This window comes from Metopolophium dirhodum, chromosome 1 (assembly GCF_019925205.1).
Source record: "Metopolophium dirhodum isolate CAU chromosome 1, ASM1992520v1, whole genome shotgun sequence".
Lineage (NCBI taxonomy): Eukaryota > Metazoa > Arthropoda > Insecta > Hemiptera > Aphididae > Metopolophium > Metopolophium dirhodum.
The window spans coordinates 139,114,682-139,136,488 of record NC_083560.1 but is presented as its reverse complement, the minus strand read 5'-3'; the positions used below and the strand labels follow the sequence as shown (position 1 = coordinate 139,136,488).

At 37.9% G+C, this 21,807-nt stretch overlaps 3 protein-coding genes across 3 annotated transcripts; all 3 read right to left on the bottom strand.

The window, feature by feature from the left end:
* Window positions 1-563: 563 nt before the first annotated feature.
* Window positions 564-4,937, bottom strand: LOC132932760 (uncharacterized). Its single transcript, XM_060999125.1, has 5 exons — window positions 4,876-4,937; window positions 4,637-4,808; window positions 2,092-2,415; window positions 1,428-2,041; window positions 564-822 (listed from the first exon to the last, which is right to left on the bottom strand). The coding sequence occupies exons 1-5, from the start codon at window positions 4,935-4,937 to the stop codon at window positions 564-566; spliced, it is 1,431 nt and encodes a 476-aa protein (XP_060855108.1).
* Window positions 4,938-14,073: 9,136 nt separating this feature from the next.
* LOC132932759 (ATP-dependent DNA helicase PIF1-like) lies at window positions 14,074-15,108 on the bottom strand. The gene has a single exon (XM_060999123.1). It carries the CDS (start codon window positions 15,106-15,108, stop codon window positions 14,074-14,076), a length of 1,035 nt encoding a protein of 344 aa, XP_060855106.1.
* A 128-nt stretch (window positions 15,109-15,236) lies between these two features.
* Window positions 15,237-21,468, bottom strand: LOC132932758 (uncharacterized). The gene is made up of 5 exons (XM_060999122.1): window positions 21,219-21,468; window positions 18,692-19,408; window positions 18,245-18,569; window positions 15,435-16,328; window positions 15,237-15,297 (listed from the first exon to the last, which is right to left on the bottom strand). Exons 1-5 carry the CDS (start codon window positions 21,466-21,468, stop codon window positions 15,237-15,239), a joined length of 2,247 nt encoding a protein of 748 aa, XP_060855105.1.
* Window positions 21,469-21,807: the final 339 nt, after the last annotated feature.

Here is a 21,807-nt window from a genome sequence, read left to right as displayed (position 1 = left end):
AAATCATAAGACGACTTATTGTCATACTATCACTACAAGATGAATATAATTTATAATGAATATGGTTGTAAGGAATTTAATATTATTAATTTAACTTTATCAAATATTTTATGTATACATAGGTCCCCTAGCTCGAATAGCAATACATGATCTATTATGATTAAATTATGTCCTGAATAGAATTCCTGGCCTGTCTATCTAACATTCTAATCACTGATAAATCTTTGAACGACACTTATTGTCGGAGATGCGAACAATAATATAATTATCCTTCATAGTCTTTCATCTGTTTATTTCGCAAAAAAAAATTTGTCAAATTATCAGTAAAGCTTATTAAAATAATTGTACCTCATATTGTTTAAGTAATAGAATTTAATAGATTCATTCAAAAGAATGTCCAAAATGTAGTGTATACTTAATGTAAATTTAAAATCGCAGTGTCAGCTTTACTGTACAACAAAAACTATGATTCTATTTGATGGTGTTGATATTAATGTGCAATAAATATAGTGAATATAAGTGAACACTTTGAGTCAGCTGTGTTTATAGGAAATAATTATTAACTAACCCGCTGGTATGGTTTGCATCCTGTGTTGCGGGTTGATTGGATTCGTATCGTAGATGACCAGATTAATGTCTCTTGGCGGACGACCCCCTTCGCCTACGAACACGGCCGCAACTTCGTTTGCGGTAGGCAGGTTGTTTCGCCCGTCGTCTCGGGCCGCATCTCGGACAAAATGCATCGTCACTGGCCTAGGTCGCACACCTGCGGGATCGGCGTCGGCTAGGTCTCTTTCTGCCAGCCACACCTCACGCATGTTCCTGGAACAAATATAGACATGTATATTTTTATACTTAGACAGACTCCACGTAGAAATCATAAATAAATCATTCAGTGCATTTAACTCTATAATTGTATAATTAACATAATACATAATAATAAATATATATATTATAAATGTGTGTGAAGTGTAGTAAGCTTAGGAGACCACATAGGTTAGGCAATAACAATAAAACCTATACTTCGTATAAAATATAAAAATGTCCCAGCCCTAAGTTATATTTAATGTTACCTGTATCATTCATAAGTACATATAACTCTGTTGGTAGCAGAGTAAAATTATAATAAACACATAAAATACATATAATATTTAATATAATTTAAGTAATAAAGGTAAGAAAATTTTTTGCTTTGTATACTATTTTGAATGAACATTAAGTAATAACTGCAGTATATTGGTAGCTGTGAGTGTCTAATATCAACGTAATATCTAGTTTGACAGTTAACATAGTTAGTTTATTGGTTACAGTGTGTAATTTTTTTTGTTTTTTCTGTCTACTTTGAGAAAGGTATCTGTAAAAGAAATTTACTCTAAGGGGCAATTCATATTCCTAATGTTAATAAATACAATAAATTTATATCTTACTTAAAAGCCATTGCGTACGGATTTACGTCCCGCAGAAAACCGTCCAATAGTCCCATCACAACTACGGACAGTTCACGATGATTTCTCTGCAGAGCCATCCCAACGCGGCGGGCGTTGGCCTCTGCGGACTCGAGGAAATACAACTGACAGTAGTTGGCATCTACTCGGTCAACGGCCACGTCATTATTTATCCTCTGATAAGTTTGGCCTTGGATACACATCGTTCGCGGTCCACGCCCTCGCAAACGCCTGTCGTCTGTGCCACAGCTAAACGCAGCGAATGCCAGGGCGTTGTTGTACCGGCGGATGTCGTCTCGGAATCTACGACCATCCTGTGAATCTCCAATCAACAAACTCATTAGTAAAAAAGGGGCGGGCAACAACGCGTGTTGTCCTGCAGCGGTCACTTGACCGTTGTTACAGCAAGTGGAGAAGTGCATATTGGCACCCTGGCCCACAACCTCGCCTTCGAAGTGGCGGGCGTTACACTGTGTGCAGATTCTGTTTAACGCGCCCGCGTTGTGCTGCTCTGGAAGCGGGTGTGTCACGCCTGCCGGCCTGTCAATTATTGGCGCACGCCCTCGGGGTTGTTCACCCACGGCAAGTGGTCGGAACTGCAATTTAAATGATAAGTTTTATTTATTGTTTTTTTTATAAGTAAGACATATTTACTGACCTCTTCGTCGACGTCTGGCTGCAACTCGTCGAGCATGTCCACAAACTCCAGTTCCGCTTGCACTTCGTCCATCTGGACTTCTACCACTTCCACGTCATCCCCTCCATCCATCTGGACTTCTACCACTTCCACGTCATCACCTCCGTCCATCTGGACCTCAACAAATTCCACGTCCTCCACCACCTCCACTCCTTCCACATCATCCCCTATATCCACTGGGACGCCAACGACTTCCACGTACTCCACACCCTCCACTGGGACGCCGACGACCTCCACGTCCTCCCTTTCTTCCATCTCGACATCCCCAAGCACCTAAAAGTTAGGTTGAGTTTAGAGTAGGTACAATTGTATTGATAATTCTATATAATTATAATAATAACAACAATAATTATTGCTATCTATGACAGTAAGCGTAGGTACCTATAATATGCAATAAGTGAATATTTATATGAAATAAGGTTTATGTCACACAAATAAAAGCATACATGTTGTAGTTAGAGTGAGTCTAAGTCTAAGAGTATCACATGTGAAATGATAAAATACCTATCTAGTGCCCAACTTACAAATGAAGGAGAGTAAACCTGGGTCAGTAGTAAATAGTGATGTGGTGGGGGTAATATTAAGAAGTGTGCGAGAAAAGTATTTTGTTTATTGGTAGTAGAATGTATATTAACTGTGTAAGAAAACTTTTCAAATGCCTATAATAATATAATAACTAACTGTAACCGTAGAACTTGTATAATACTACTAAATGCCATTGAAGGTGTGTAAAACATCAATACAACAATATAGATAGTATAAGATAAATGTTGTTAAGAGATTTTCAAGAGAAAAAGGTCTACCTAAATAACATCAGTACAATGCTCTAGGTTAAGATATCTGTTGTATTTACAAGTACCAATCATAGAACAAAGAAATCCACAGAAGAATATTTAAGTTGTTTCACACATACTAATAATCTTTCTAACAACAATAACTTTGAAACGTTGTAAAACTGTATTGCACTGTATAAAAGTATAAAAGTATACATGTTGTAGTCCAGATCATTTTTCAAAGAGTTGTACAAAATAATGTGTGTGACTACGCCTAAATCTAAGCTCTGTCCATCCTAACATCAGTACAATGTTGTATTAAGTATTAAAATAAAATACTAATAAAATACTTATCTAGTACACAACTTACAAATGGCCTAGTTCAGTAGTAGTAGTAGTAGTAATAGTAGAAAAAAAAATGTGTTATTTAATACAGAAGTTTAACTTACAACAATAAAAAGAAAACATTTTAATGATTGTGTGTTCAATCTTGTGTTGGTTAGGTATTACTGTAACAACAACAATAACGACTTACATTTAAAAAATGTATTGCACTCTATAACAGTAAGTGTAGGTACTCGTATGCAATAAGTGCATTTATATGAAATCATTATATGATAAGTTGAATGTAAGGTTGAATATGAAATCATATATGTGGTGTTATTTTTTAAAGAGTCTTCAATGTGATAAAATCAAGCACACCTATATTTATCACCACTAAGTATTGATATAACACACATCAGTAGTAAATATGTTACACCGTAGTACAAACAAAGTTAGTTGTATAAATAAAGGAAAGAAAGTATTAAAATAATCTTAACATTGCTAACAGTACGGCAATATGTGAAATTATAAAACACTTATCCAGTACACAGTTCACAAAAAAAGGAGAGGTTAGTTAGGAGTCTCTAGTAATACCTACTTTGTGTAGTAGTAACATTAAGAAAATGTAAATTTATGTGAGAAAACCTTAAGTGTTCTATAGTAAAAGTTGATATATTAGTATAGTTATGAGTTAATCTAGGTAAAATAAGCTTTACCCAGTGTTTGATAAGCAAAGTGTTTGAAATCTGAAACAGCAGTAACACAATTGAATGTCGTTCAAGTTATTCTACAATTTAATCATAATATAATAAGTTGAATGAAAGTTTTATGATAAAATAGACATTTAGTTTTCAAGAATGTTGTACCGAGCCAGTATAGTATGGTAGTATAGTAGAGTACAGAAACAATGATATGCATCTAAGAGCACAGTGAATAATTAAGCATGTAAGGAATTTTAACCGCAGGTTGGGTACTACTCATTGTCATTGGCTTAACTTTAAAAATTACATACTATGGAATAAACGTAAACAAATGAAATGAAATTAGCACTGCAGAAATTGTAAATGTTGTGAAAATTGATCAAACTTGAAATAATGAAGATATGTGATCCAAATGAGTGTAATATCATGAATTTTGTTATAATATGTCATTCACTTGATATTGTGTATTAAACCGTATTTATAAGGTCTAGAAGTATACTTTTGTGAGGTCATGTGTATTATGTTACAACAAAAAGCTTGAATGCCATTGAGTTAAGTTATGAAATTAAGTTAGGTTTGAAATACACAGTAGGTACATCAAACTCACGAGAGTATACAACAGTATTAGAAGTCCAGTCAGACGGGCATACCGTCATGGTGTACTGCAATGAAATGATATTTATTGAACACACTCACCAAAGAAGGCACTGCCATGGGCCACAGACGGCGGCGCCGCGCGTTTCCCACAGCGTAGTCGACACCGGGGACGAAATGCCTCGAACACAGCTGAGATGTTTGGTTCACGGGAAAACCATGGTCCACCACAAATGCCACCCACTCAATACGACGATGTACGGCAGTTGGAAATCTAAGAGGCGACACATTATTTATTATAATATATATATCGATATGTATCAACGTGTTGTGTGAAATACCTGTGTACGGAAACGTCATCGATGTTGTCCACAACTCCGCATAAAGCACAGCGTTTGACCATTTTGAATAGCCTAAAAACATCATCACGAACGAACATATTATAATAATAGGAATAATAATAAGTGAAAAGTAAATACTGAATATTATGAAAACCTCGTGGTAAAAAAAAAACGACTGATACAGTTTGTTATCAGCGGTGATGTATGAGTATCGTGTGTTATTTTTAGAATTAATAGGTACACACCGGCTTACATGATGTACATAAAAAATAGAAAAATACGAAAAATTACATACCCAGCTCGCAGTAGCACAATATTATGAATTAACCGTAAAACACGTGTCCGCAATGGCAACGCGCCGAAACGGCCAACGGACTTACACGTCTAATACGTATTCAGCTAATACGAATGCGGTTTAATTAACGTTGTAGGTATTCAAAGTGTACGAAAAAAACTCGAAATGCGCCGTGAGCAGCGGAGAACGATGTCTGTAGGCGGTGAAAATATGTTCGTTGGCGATACGCGCCGCCGCCACGAATACACCTGTAGTTTATCTATCTAAATAGTATAATATAGTAGTAGTAGATATAAAAGTTTACTCACCGGTTTGTGAAAAGCGCCCAATGCAGAACAACAAAACTCAAAGAAAAGCACTGAATATTAAATAATACAACGTATTAGGCTTTTCGGTGAGATTTGATGTACGTTGCAAGAGCGCCGGTCACGAGATGAGGCAGGTTGACACGGGCGCGTTTCGCGTCGCCAAAGTTGTCCCCCCACGGCTCCACTCCACCCCACGCAAAGCGTATAATGTTGCGTATAATAACGGTCGTACTGTATTATCGCGCGTAGTATTGTGCACTGTATAATATTGATGGTCCACTTTTAATATTTCTCACGCACGCATAAACACTTATACCTATTATTGTATTGTGGGTATGTACGCACACAATAAAAATAAGAAAAAACAACCACATAACCTAACGTACTTATATTTACCTACGTCATTAGTGTACAATTGAACGCAAATTGGTATACCTACACTTGAAGTAATAGTTATTATAATAATTATTATGTGTCAAGACATTCGGTACCGACCCAACGAAAACATCGTGACCGTTATGTTTATATATTTATTATGTAGGTACATGATATAATATTATTATAAGTTACCATACGATATACGTGTTTAGTATATTGGTGTCTTTTATCAGATACACGTGTAGGATAATAAGAACCTATACGACCTACATAAACATTAAGCATGATATGTATATCTATATACATATATTTGAAAAATCGCGTGAAAAAAATGCTCTTCGTCGCATATATTCAAGCCTAATTCATTTATTTTCATGCGCTCACCGCGACGTCAATCGGTCAAACGGGGAGTCAGAATTATAAAAGGCGAAAAAAGAGGTCCGTTATTACACGAGCGCCACAAATTAACTTCAATCCCGGCGGCCGGCATCGAAACCACGACACCGGGTCATCCGCACTAACGCCTCACCTACCTACCTACCTACTGAGTTGGAAACTGGTGCCCCGGGACTCGTACAGGAGAAAGTACGGTGGCGCGCGGCCTATAAATTTAGCGGGGAACGCGAATAAGGGGCAAACGGGGAGGGCAGACCCCTCGAAAAGGGCTAAAACTCGAATATTTGAAAAAAAGGCAAAAAACGCGCGCAACGGCGGCGGACGTAAAGCGCGTCGTCTCGGCCGCGGAGGGCAAAAAAGTACTCAAAATCTGACGGGGAACGCGAATAAGTCATCAACGGGGAGGTCCGACGTCTTCGATAGGCGTAAAACTCGAATTTTGAAAAAAAAAAACGTAAAATGTTGGTTAAATACGAATATCACGATAAGGCGGAAGCGATGGCGAAAGTTAAATACCGAAAAAAAAAAACGCGAAAAAAAGAATTCCGAATTAACACGGCCGCCGCAAATTATTTTCAATCCCGGCGTCCGGCATCGAAACCACGACCCCCGGGTCATCCGCACCGACGCCTTACCTACCTACCTACCTACCGAGTTGATAACCGGTGTCGAATCTATGACTCTTAAGCCGTTTCGCCGTCCCGGCGAATTACGAACGCGGATTCGACGTCCGCAGAGGGCTTTCGAGCCGGCGATCCCGCGGCTTCGGGCAGCGGACGACCGGCTCCGCCACCCTCGGACGTCGAAAACGCGATATTCGCGAAAAATATCGGACCCTCTGACGCACGTATTTATGCCTGTATATAGTAATACCTACTCGACGGCGGCGATATCGGCACTCGACTCTCGGCGCCGTCCCGCGGCCCCGGGAATCGTACCGGTGAAAGTACGGCCGCGCGCGGCCTACAGATTTAGCGGGGAACGCGAATAAGGGGCAAACGGGAAAGGCTGACGCCTCGAAAAGGGCTAAAACTCGAATTCTTGAAAACAAAGGAAAAAAACGCGCGCGACGGCGGCGGACGGTTTGCACGTAATCGCCACCGCGGCGGGCCCGCCGGGAAAAAAGTACGGCCGCGCGCGGTATGTAAATTTAGCGGGGAACGCGAATAAGGTCCGAACGGGGCCGCCCGGGAAGTCCCGGGGGGGTAAAACTCGAAAATCTGCAAAAATGTTGAAAAAAATCGCGAAAAGTGATAAGAAGGAGTGATAACGCCGGGAACCCGTTTTCCCACCAAAATTCACTAAGTCAGTTCGGAAATTCGCCACAGGCCGCGCCCTCGGGTTTCTGTTTTATACTATAAGACTAGCTCTCCGAGCGTCGCTGGGGGAGACCCCCAGACCCCCCGGTGTTGGTTATGAGTGTTTTCGATGTCGGAAGCCGCAGTGGTCTTGTGGTCTGGTCGTCAACCGAAGCCGACGCAGTGTATGGGTGATATGATAAGAACGGTGGATATTGATAAGAAAATTGGATAAGTGATAAGGATTTTGGATTGCTGATAAGGATGTTGGATTAATGATAAGAATGGTGGATTTGTGATAAGGATAGTGGATTAGTTAACCGGAGAGCTGTAAGTTTTTTACTGCCTTCAAAAACGCCAAATCAAGTAATAGAATTCAAATATTTCGGATAATCATATAGCCACCTCGATTTATTTGGGGTCTAGCTGGTCAGTCACCTACCTCGATGTTGGACTTGTATGTCTCGGCAACAGGTATGCAACGTGAAACCTGAAAAAAATTGTAAAACATTTCGGGGGTCCATGAAAATCATATAGCCGCCGCCTTTTTATGGGTGTCTAGCAGGTCAGTCACCTCGAATGACGTTCGCCGTAGTAATAAGGGTAGGCTATCCGACTTCGTCAGATAGCGGACAATGTGCGACGGCCGGGTCATGTCGTCAGGTATGCAAACGTAACTGCGTCGAATGGCGGACATCGTTCATTACTGTCACCGAGAACGGAAAAATTAATTACGTGAAAAAAAATTCAAAACATTTCGGGCTTCTATGCAAATCATATAGCCACCGTCTTTTAAGGGTGTCTAGCAGGTCAGTCACCTCAGTGGTCCGAGTAGGTAATCCGACTTCGTCGGATAGCAGACAATGTACGACGGCCGGGTCACGTCGTCAGGTATGCAATCCGACTGCGTCGAATCGCGGACAGCGTTCATTACTGTCGCCGAAAACACGAAATTAAGTAATAAATTTCGGGAAAAAAAATTCAAAACATTTCGGGCCTCTATGCAAATCATATAGCCAACATCATTTTTTGAGTGTCTAGGTGGTCAGTCACCTCGAATGACGTTCACCGTAATAATAAGGGTAGGGTGTCTAGCAGGTCAGTCACCTCAGGGGTCCGAGTAGGCAATCCGACTTCGTCGGATAGCAGACAATATGCGACGGCCAGGTCTCCTTAACTGTCTCCGTAACTGTCTCCGAAAACAGAAAATTAAGTAATAATGTACGTGAAAAAAAATTCAAAACATTTCGGGCTTCTATGCAAATCTTATAGTAACCGTCTTTTTAGGGTGTCTAGCAGGTCAGTCACCTCAGTGGTCCGGATAATTATATATATGCAGTATAATGTTATACTATGTATACTATGTATATATGTAAATAAACTTTAGGTATATAATAAGCAAACCCATATAATGTTACAAATTACAATAACCAATACGATCTACAAAAACATTAAACATTTCCATGCGTAATATATATTGGAAATATTATGTGAATTTCCAGCGGCCACGTTAATAATTTCTGTCGTCATAAGCTTAGTAGTAGAGTAGAGCAATATAGAAGCGAAACTCGATCAGCGGATCGGGGTTCTGTTTCCCATACGAACCTCCGAAAAACACGGAAACGTTTCCGCGCACCAACATGATGTTTGACCCAAGGTCTCCCGTATCGTGTAATCGGGGGATACGTAACGCGGGGTCGGCTTGTTAAAAGTCGCGCCTACAACTTACTGTAAGTCATTCGCTGATAGCGAGAGGATCGACGATAAACGGTCGGTGATAAGGCCTACCACTTTGGCGGTATTCTGTCAAAGGCGGGAATGTTTGAAAACCATGTTTGCGTGTGTATTAATGAATTTGAGTGATGATCCTGTGGCATTATTATGACTATATGAAATTTTTTTGCAAAAATGAAAAAAGAATGATGGTCAAAAGTGTAAGGTGTAATGCTGTGTTCGAATGAATAATAAAAATATAAAATATCGATATAATATGTCAATTCAATAAATCAGCCGTGCGATATCGTCACCCGCATGGGTTACCTGCCTTGACTCTTGTTATTGTCGCCGCTCTAAGACTGCGCCGACGACCCGACGTCCGACTATAACCGTTATTAAACATCCGACAACCGTGAATAACAGAAAACACGTGAGTATACAATTTAGTATTAATTTAATTTGTTGCTTTTTAAAACGTTGACCGCAGATCGTAGGTATTAATCAATCAATGTAATGTAACACATGCTTTCCGTTCAACGAATTTAATATTTTATCATACCATCGACTTAATAATACCGACAGATCACTTATTGTTTGTTTTACTATACACTTTCTTTATTGCTTTTTATTTGTCAACTTCAGAATGAGTAACAAAGTCTAAAACATTAACGGCAATTGCCAAGCGTACATCAGGGCCTTGTTTTTTTAACACGTTCAACGCGGATCGTATATAATAATTTATTAATTTAAATAATAAAATAATAATATAAATTTGCGAAGAAAATCGAGCCTTAGTTTTGTCTGCAACACATGCTTTCTGTGAAACTAAATATTTTTTCTATTTTTTGTTTTTGTTTTTAACACGGTCACCGCCGATCGTATTTATCAATTAATTCGAACGCTGGCTTAGTTTTAGTGTGCACCATATGCATTTCGTTAGACAAATTGAATATTTTATAATGCCACAAACATAATAATGCAGACCAATCAATTGTTCTTTTCAACTGTCTTATTCAATTTAGAATGAGCGTCTTCAATATAAGCCACAGCTGCACGGTTTATGTGAACCACGGGCAAGACCGCGCTCAGCGTAAGTATAAATTTGTATAAGATCATTGGTTAATATATTATATATTATCTACCCGTTTCAGAATGTTATAACTGTTATGTATATTATGTATATAATTGTAATTTATATTGTAGCCAAGCCCAGAGGTGGCCCGTTGAAAGGGGACGGTGGTGGTGGTGATGGCGATGGCGGTGGCGGTGGAGGTCGCGACCGAAGTAAGCATACATTTGTATAAGACTATTGGTTAATATATATATATTGTATACAATTAGAAACGATTAAAATGATATCTACCCGTTTCAGAATGCTATAACTGTGGTAAACAGGGACATTTGTCCCGGGATTGCGGTGAGTGTTTACTTTACATATTCCTTAATAACAGTCTTAATATTATGTATCACAGGGTGTTACCACTGGGTATCTTCCCTAATCTAACCACTCATACCATATTTTACCTTTCATATATCAAACCTACTTATTATACAAAAAGCATGTATGGATTGTAGATTTCTTCAAATAAATAAAAAAAAAAAAAAAAATATTATGTATATAATTGTAATTTATATTGTAGCCAAGTCCAGAGGTGGCCGGTCCAAAAGGGGCGGTGGTGGTGGCGGTGGCAGGGGTCGTGATGGTGGTAGGCGGAGGGGTGGTGATGGTGGTAGGCGGCGGCCGTCGTCAAGCGTAAGGATATATTAGTATATTTAAAAAGACATTCAAGTTTTCGAAATCAAAAAATCTAATTAAACAAATTATTTTCAGGACGGTCTACTGAAAACGGCCTCGCCGCGGCCGAAGAAGGTAAGGATATATATTTAGTATAATTAAAAAAAGCGTTCAAGTTTTCGAAATTGATAAATCTAATTAAACAAATTTTTCAGGACCGTAGGCAGACGGAAAGTCGGAGGCCGCTGAACGTAATGATATATTAGTATATTTAAAATAATTATCAAGTTTTTGAAATTTATAAATCTAATTAAACAAATTATTTTCAGGAGGCCAGCAGTAGTCGACCAGCAGACGTAAGGATATATTAGTATATTAAAAAAAAGCTATTGAGTTTTTGAAATTCATAAATCTAATTAAACCAATTATTTTCAGGAGGCCAGCAGTAGTCGACCAGCAGACGTAAGGATATATTAGTATATTAAAAAAAAAGCTATTGAGTTTTTGAAATTTATAAATCTAATTAAACAAATTATTTTCAGGAGGCCAGCAGTAGTCGACCAGCAGACGTAAGGATATATTAGTATATTAAAAAAAAGCTATTGAGTTTTTGAAATTTATAAATCTAATTAAACAAATTATTTTCAGGAGGCCAGCAGTAGTCGACCAGCAGACGTAAGGATATATTAGTATATTAAAAAAAAGCTATTGAGTTTTTGAAATTTATAAATCTAATTAAACAAATTATTTTCAGGAGGCCAGCAGTAGTCGACCAGCAGACGTAAGAATATATTAGTATATTAAAAAAAAGCTATTGAGTTTTTGAAATTTATAAATCTAATTAAACAAATTTTTCAGGACCTCAATCAGACCGCTGAAACTGCGCAGCCGCCAAACGTAAGGATATATTAGTATATAATATATTTAAGAAAACTTCAAGTTTTGTCTAATCAAACACATTATTTTCAGGAGCTCTACGTCACAGCAAGGGAGACGCCACCGAGCCCACCGCCAAACGTCGTAAGGATATAATATAAATACTTTAGTTTTTGAAATTAATAATTCTAATCAAACATCATTTTCAGGTACCGATAGCAGACACCCAATAAGTGAGTTTTTAACAGGAACATTTTTTCTCAACAAAAATTTTTCTATGTTTATTTGTTATGTTTTTTTCAGATGATCAATAAAACATGACTATATCATTTAAAATTATATTTTATTTTCCTTTTCCTCTCCTACTGGATATTTTTAAATTACTATGTGTGTACTTTGGGTACAGTATGAAGGATTTTTTTAAATTTCTATTAGTTACCAAAAACATAATATAGTTCATACTATTACAATTATGTGTGGTGTGTGGATCAAATAAGAGTTATAAATAGTTATAATGGTTGTCAGGATGTCAGTGAAGTTAATGACATTAGGTAGGTATTGCATGGGATGTCTAAAGATTTGCATGTAACAAAATTAAAGATTTTAGAATCAATATACTACAATGAGTAAAACAAATACAACCTAAATTGTATAAATATTTCCATTGTTAAAGTAATTTAATTTCATGTGTAATAATAATATAAAACTAATAAAAACTAATAAAAAAGTAAATAATATAATATGTGTTTCCGTCTCATCCGAGAGTTACTTTTCATAGCAATTGATCCAGTGGCAAAATAAATTATATCAATTCACGGTGACCTAGTATGTAGTAGCACACTACATAATATTAAAGTTTTTAGTGAATAAAATAGTATCATCAATGGTGTTTTATTATGTAAAACAAATTATGTAAAAAATAATCAACAGCAATTTGCAGTGTTGTTAATTATAAATTAAATATTGTTATTAAGATATCCAATTGTGTGTATAGTATCAATGGTTTTTTAAATTGTTATTTTAGTTATATTAGTTAGGTTAGGTTCTACCCATGTACCAAATAGGACAAAACTGTTGTGCTTATTAATTTACTGTATTTAAAAAAAATTGTTATTGAACAAATGGTGTTTAACACAAAACAAATACTCTTTTACTGAGCAAAACAATTAATACAATGTCAATTATATAAATATTGAAATAATTACATTTATATATAGTAAGTAAATAGTAATAAAATCTAATTATATAGAATCTAATAGTAATGAAATCTCAATCATGAGTAAAACAATTAATAAAAATATGTCAAGTTAAGTAATGTCTCAACCATTAATACAATATAAATCAATCAAGTAGTTCAGCGAAATACAGTGTACAAAATATTAAAAATATTGTGAGTACAGTGAAATTGACTGATTAATGTCAATAGCATATATATATGATTACATAAAAACAAAGGATAACCATTAATACAATATAAATTAATACTACTTAAGAAAGAAATACAACAATAAAATGGTGTAATAAATATTGGGAACATAGTGAAATTAACTTATTAATGTTATTTATACATCATATAATATAGGTACATTAGAATCTTAATGTGTGAAATAAAATACAACATTTAAATTAAATTGTCTGTACTATCTGTACTATATCATACTATTCAATAGGATGTGGTACAATACAAATAACACAGACATTACATACATTGTTTGACATTAGTTACGAATTCACATTATAGTGAATTCGCATCCAGAGAGAACCACGAGGAGGTTGTCAAACTTTCTCTCCGTTTAGCCCGAAGGCAAGGTCCACGAAGTACCTCCACACAGACCACGTAGAACAGCGGTGTAACGTATTATGTTTGAAAAATATGTCACACGTGTTAGGTTTAAAGTCACCTAGACTATCATCATCATCTTTGAACATCGGGCGCATGTAGAACACAGACCACGTAGAACAGCGGTGTAACGTATTATGTTTGAAAAATATGTCACACATGTTAGGTTTAAAGTCACCTAGACTATCATCATCATCTTTGACCATCGGGCGCATGTAGAACACATACCACGTAGAACAGCGGTGTAACGTATTATGTTTGAAAAATATGTTACACGTGTTAGGTTTAAAGTCACCTAGACTATCAGCAGGCGTCACCTAATTATAATATACTTACCATTGTCACCACTCGTTGCATTACAGAACTTCCCTGTACACTATGTTCTTGGTGACGAATCGGCCGCTGTCATCGGCGTACATGCCGACTCTCACGGACTGTGCGTTTCTCACCCTCGAAAACGCTACGTACAGTTGCCCGTGCGTGAACACAGGCGACGTCAGTAACAAACCTACACGGTCGAACGTCTGACCCTGCGACTTGTTGATGGTCATGGCGAACGACAATCTCACCGGGAATTGAAGGCGCCGCAGTAAGATGGGCAGGTCGTCCTCGCCGCTGGACGTGAGCGGTATCTTGGGCACGACGATGTCGTCGTCCTGTGCTTCACCGCCCAAAATCCTAGCCTTGAAATTGTGACGCCGCAGTTCGGTGACCACCAACCTCGTACCGTTGCACAGTCGTCTCCTCGGATCGAGATTTCTGAGCAACATCACGATGCACCCCACCTTCAACGTCAGCCGGTACGGCGGCAGGCCGTCCGGTTCCAAGCTGTTGAGGAACTCCGTGGGAAAATTGGCCACTTCGTCGGGATCGTCCGCCATCATGGTGTCGACGGCGGTGTAGCTCATCTGAGCACCGTCGACGCGCTCCAGCACGTCCCTGTTGACACCTCTACAGTCTTCGTTGGTGGGACACACAACGATTCTCCGAGCGAATTCGTCGACGTTGGCCAACGACATTTGCTGCGGGTACACGAAATCGATCAAATCATCAACGTCGCATACCATTTGCCGCGGGATTTGCACGGTGTTCGGAACGCCGTCGACCGCGGGCAGTCGGCCGTTGCCGAGCTCAAGCAACCAAGTCGCAAAGTCCGCGTCGTGGTCCGCGCGCATGTTCTGGACCAGATTGAAGCGCTCCATGACGCGCCAAAGACCGTTTTCCTTGATCGACGACATGACGATCTCGGCTCTCGTCCCTCTCCGGACCACGGGCAATATCTGCCTGAAGTCGCCGGCGAACAGCATGGTTTTACCGCCGAACGGTAATTCCGATGCCATGACGTCCCTGAGCAGGCGGTCCACCACCGTCAGTTGCAGTCCCGGCGACATTGGGGCTTCGTCCCAGACGATGAGCGCCGCGTTGCGTATCTTTTGCGCTCGCTCGGACTGCATGGTGACGCTGGACGTCGAGTCTTCGGTCAGCGTGCCGAAAGGCAGTCCGAACGTCGAGTGTACGGTCATGCCGCCGTCCATGAGCGACGCGGCGATACCGGTGAACGCCACGCACAACACCTCCCGCTGCGGAGGTCGGTGCCGAAGCGCCCATATCAGGCATCCGTACAGCGTCGTTTTTTCCGGTACCCCCGGGTCCGTCGACGAAGAAAGTTTTCGCCACCTCCCGTTGGTCGTCGACGGCCGCCATCACGCGGTCGTACACCGTTCGCTGTTCGGCGTTCAAGGCGTCTACTTGTGGGGCCCACCGTGCCGCCGCGTCTATTGCCCGGAACAGCGCGTCGTCCAGCAGCGGTTCCAGTAGACGGGGGTCGGCGAGGGGCAGACCGTAGTCGCCCGGCGATTTTCGGTGTACACGAAGTAGATCCTCGATGGCCGCCAGACACGCGGCCCTCGCGCGGTCGACGTCTTGGAGACGGCGGTTGAAGTCCTCCATCATGTTTGCTTCGTTCGCCTCGTACAACGCCAGCGGGTTTGAGGGCTCGCAGAACACCAGTATAGTGACGAACAGATACCGCAGCTGCCGCGGTGTGTCCAACGTCGCCGATTCCGTCAAGCAATCCCGCCACGCTCGGTCGTCTTCCAATAATCCGAGTGCAACGGCAGCCGCCGTGAATGTTTCGTGAACGACCCCGTCCACCGTCCTTATGTCTTGAAAGGACTTCGGGCCTCTTCGGTTCAGAAGTAGCAATCTCAGGTGGAAACGGTCCCGGTCCAGTGGGTTTACTATGTACATCCGAGCCAACGTAACGTTTGCCATCCGAATCCGCCGCGGCAACCATTGGGTGACATTTCTTACGAGTACGTTTTCTTGATTACGTGGCATCTGCCAGGTGTAATGCGTCGGTATTTCTTGGTACAAGTATTGTCGAGCATTCACGTCTGTTGTGTTGAGCGCAAAGAACTGCGTGAGTTTCGTACTACGCACAGCTTGGTTCTGTAGCCGTTCTTCTGCTTGGCCCGGCGCAAAGTACACGTTCTGACGACCCTCCAGGTGGACAGGAAGTCTGACGACCGTGTGACTCTTGCCGTGCAATTTGTACGAAAACAACCGCCAGATGCCTTCTGGTGGGCTGACATATCTTGAGTTTACGTAACTGAAAATTAATATTGAAAAGATAACTAACAATGGCTCTATAGATGATACCGTCTGGTGTTGTGATTGGTATTATTATTATTATATAATTCAAGTAAATGTAATTTATTTTTTGTTCTGTAGACACATAGCATTGCATTACAATGTGCATTTGACGAAGAATCCCTACAACCGTTGAACGGTGTTTAAACGTTTGCCATACAATAAATGTGACTGATATATTATGATGTTTTGATAAATAAATGTCGTGAAATGTCAACTCGAGTAGCTAAATATAATCATAGTGGACGTCTAGTCTAGTGACATAAAAGTTATAGTTATATAAGTATACAATTTAATCTATAATTTACATAGTTGGTATTAGTATATTAGTAGTATATTAGGTGATCAAGGTGATAACAGTGTACACATAAAATATTCAAAATTTAAATTATTATTATTATTATTATTATATTATATTATATTTTAAAATTTGTATCAGGTGGAATACATTATAACTGTATAATATTATTTAAGAATGGCAAAGCTGTAGGACTGTTAATTTATGCCAACGAAAATAACAATCCATAAAAGCGTGTTTCACATTGCCGAGGTGTTGAAGTTTACAATTTGAGACAGTATATTATGTGATCACGGTTAAACTTAGATCAGGTTATAAACCAAAATTTATATCTATTAGGTACGTTAGTTAATTGGTGTACTTAATGTCATTGATGTTCAGTTCTGTATGCAATGTAATGTGTATAAACAACTTGAATGAAAAAGCATAAAATAACAAATTTAATGTAATAATAATAATACCTAAAGAACACACATTAAATGTTAAGTATATAATATAGCTAGTATACAACTAAAAAAAACTAAAAGTTATCGGTAAACGATTACAACTACCCTAAAAACCTAAAAAATAGTGAGTAAAATAATTCATACACACTGGACACACTGCTAAAAATGACACATGCATAAAATATTGTTATATGCTAATAATGATGGAATGGTAATAATTTTCAATGTAATACCTATAATAAAAATCTATCAATAATAATGTAGACCACCTATAGAACTCTCTGTAGAAGTACATAATATAAGGTACAACCTACATATTAATTAATATATAATATTATAAAAATCTTAAGACACTATTAAATCATTTATTAATTAACTATTTATTTAATTTATGTTTAATACTGTATGCAATAGAATGTTTATTATACACAGCTTGAATGAAGATACATGAAAAAAAGGATTAAATGTAATATAAAATTATAAAATTAATATATAATATTATAAAAATCTTAAGACACTATTAAATCATTTATTAATTAACTATTTATTTAATTTATGTTTAATACTGTATGCAATAGAATGTTTATTATACACAGCTTGAATGAAGACACATGAAAAAAAGGATTAAAATTATAAAAATTACACTATTGATGGGAATTATTAAAAATTAATAAATGATTTATTAGTTAACTATTTATTCAATTGATGTTTATTACTGTATAATAATAATAGTTTATAAATGTAGAAGTTCCTAAAGTTTTGCTCAACTGAATATTCTTATTAAAATGTAGAAATGTTTTCATAAAAAAGTAAAGTTCTTTAATCATTAAAATTTTAGTTTTTAGCCAATGTCAAACCAAAGTAATTTTATTATTTCAAACTAAAACGTGTACATATTTAAAATTAAAAACAAAACAAGAGTAATACAATGGAATAAAAACAAATGTAATTAAGTAACAGAATTTCTAAATTTAAGATTTTTATGTGAATTTTAAAAATTGTCCAATTTAATATTTAAAATTCCTGAACATATAAAGTAGTAAACACACTAAATAAACATACAATATACTATTATAATGATTATACCTAAATTTAGAAATATGTAAATTATAAAATTAAGTGAAGACTCACTTGGCAATCTCATCCTGGTCCTGAACTTCCAACGTCACACGGTCGTGTCCCTTGTATATATACTTGTAGATATACATGACACTCTTTATGGACGTGCATATCTCGACGTTGATGTGCGCGTCATACTTGGCCAGAAGGTAAGGGTTGTACGGCACTACACACTCGTTACCAACCTCACGACCTCTCACAAGTACCACCCGGCCGTCATCCGGTCGGCGGTACTTTGGATATCCGCCGTCCGCAACGTACACAGTCTCCTCTGCGTACGCTTTCGGGAAATCTTTGGAGCATTTGTTGTCCACCATGCACGGACACTGTGGATTGACTGTTCCACACGGCCTAGGATCATGTGAGACTTGACGCAGTCGTGTAAGCGCCTGTCGATTGCGGGGTCCGGCAAGAAAGCGCAAACCACGTCGTCCACGTCCTCGGCCGTGCGGAACTTACAGTCCTCCGCCAGGATTATCAGTATATGCGCATGGGGCAGACCACGTTTCTGAAACTCGATAGTGTACACGTAAGCGCTGACATTACCAAACACACGATGTACAGTTATGTCACCTATTAGCTCCTGTAGCTTACTGTTGAACACTCTGGCCACCAGGTCCGGCCTGTCGCTTGCCGTGCTGTGGGCAGCCAGGTTTTCAGTGATCTCTGGCCACCTGGGATTGCACGTAAACGTTATGAACAGGTCGGGTTTCCCTTTGGTACGCACTATGGTGATGGCGTCTTGATAATTCATCTTGTTGAATCGGTCGCTACCCGTGAACGTCGACGGCAATATGACCCTACGCCCGACCGCCATGGGATCGACGTGGAGCTGTTGGTTCACATGGTCCATGAGCCCTTGATACGCTTCGGCGAGGAGATCCCTCTGGTGCAAACGTATGTAGTTCAGATTGTTCGACTCCATTCGAACATACTGGTCGCACACATACATCTGCAACAAGAACCGACCTTGATGTAATAAACTAAACAGTTCATGCCTTTGGTCGTTATTTCCCTGATATCTAACAGCCAAACGGTAGCACGCAAACTCTCTGATACTGTTGCGATTGCGGACATTGTTTCGTCGGTTGCCCGCTTGCAACATCCCGTTATGCCAACCGGCCTCGCCGTACGGGAAAAACAGCGGATACAACATCGGATCCGAGTGACACGACCCTTGTGAAATGTAACGAATGGTATATATTATTTAAAGTGAATTGCTAAATCAACGATTTGTAGTAGCTGGGGGTTAGAGGATGGAGTATAGCAAGTACATAACCGCAAAAGAAAGGTTATTAAAATATTAACTCTGATCTCTTTGTATTCCAAGGATTTATAGTGTATATTTGTAAGTGATGTCTGTTATGAAGTCCAAACAAATCATGAAATTAAGCACCGAATTAATGTGACTATATTATGTTTGATTATTGATAAATTATATAGTACACTACATACAAATCATAACACGACTTATTGTCATACTATCACTACAAGATGAATATAATTTATAATGAATATGGTTTGAATTTAATATTGTTAATTTAACTTTATCTAATATTTTATGTATACATAGGTCCCCTAGCTCGAATAGCAATACCTGATCTATTATGATTAAATTATGTCCTGAATAGAATTCCTGGCCTGTCTATTTAACATTCTAATCACTGATAAATCTTTGAACGACACTTATTATCGGAGATGCGAACAATAATATAATTATCCTTCAGTCTTTCAAAAAAAAAAATAGGAGAACGCTGCAGGATTTGTCAAAATATAAATAAAGCTTATTAAAATAATTTAAAAAGTAATAGAATTTAATAGATTCATTCAGAACTTTAATTTAAAAAAGTAAAAACTAAGTAAAATGTACTATTAATTCTGAAAAAAACTGTTTTTGTTGCGTTTTCTATTTATAATTGTACTCAGTTTTTTAAGCACAAACTAATAATATAAAATGATAGTCATAAAACTGACAGTGCATATTATTTTAAAGTTAAAAGATAAAAGTCAGATAATTAGGTTTAATATTAAGACTGCAATTTGAGATGGAACATATTAATATGCGCTTACAAACTATTATTACTTGACACTATATCAATCTATTTTACAATATGGGATAACTATATGGGGTGGTACCTCTGAAAACACACTAAAACCACCAATATAATTTGATATACATAAATAAACGTGAATCTATAAGATACAACCTAAATATCAATTATTCAAAAAACAGTATTGGTCAGATATTTCTAGACTATTTAGGACCAACTTATTTCAATAATCTAGAAATTAATTTTAAGAGGTATCTAAGGTAACTAATTTGTTATCTCAATTACATAGTTTATAAGTTTCTCATTTTTGTTATAATTGTATCGAGTCTTTTTATAATTATATTAATAATTATCACATGCGAATTATTTATCAATATCAAAAACCTTATTTATGTTAATTACTGTTATTATTAATCTTAATTAATTATTCGCTATTTTTATATATTTAATATAATCTGTGCACTTTTCTGTCCATTTGTTAAAAATTGTTATAATGTTTGATTTAAAACTGTTTGAATAAATAAATAAATAGTAAATTGTATATGCTGTGTAATCTCTCTAGCTAAATAGCTTGTTCAGTATCCTTATATTATTTTATTGATGATACACATGATAAGTACTATATGTTGATCCCCGCTGTATTTAATGTATAATGATGTAATTTAGTAAAGTATTACTGCACAAGTGAACGGGTTAAGGTCGGTTTTGACCTAACGAATTAGTTATTAAGTAATTATATTTCAAAATAATGTCCAAAATGTAGTGTATACTTAATGTAAATTTAAAATCGCAGTGTCAGCTTTACTGTACAACAAAAACTATGGTTCTATTTGATGGTGTTGATATTAATGTGCAATAAATATAGTGAATATAAGTGAACAATTTGAGACAGCTGTGTAAAAAATTGTGTTTTTAGTAAATAATTATTAACTAACCCGCTGGTATGGTTTGCATCCTGTGTTGCGGGTTGATTGGATTCGTATCGTAGATGACCAGATTAATGTCTCTTGGTGGACGACCCCCTTCACCTACGAACACGGCCGCAACTTCGTTTGCGGTAGGCAGGTTGTTTCGCCCGTCGTCCCGGGCCGCATCTCGGACAAAATGCATCGTCACTGGCCTAGGTCGCACACCTGCGGGATCGGCGTCGGCTAGGTCTCTTTCTGCCAGCCACACCTCACGCATGTTCCTGGAACAAATATAGACATGTATATTTTTATACTTAGACAGACTCCATTTAACTGCATTTAACTCTATAATTGTATAATTAACATAATACATAATAATAAATATATATATTATAAATGTGTGTGAAGTGTAGTAAGCTTACAGTCCATTTCACGAAAAGTGGCCCTCGACGTTAGCGCGCCTGGTGATGGTATTTCTGAAAGACAGTGGTTCTTAATATTGTCCGCTAGAGAGTCGGTAGCTCTACGACACAGCTGTTGTTCGACCGCCTGCTATTACAGCTGCCGGTCGAACACCTACCTTTTTTTTGTAATATATTGTACCAAACATTTTTTA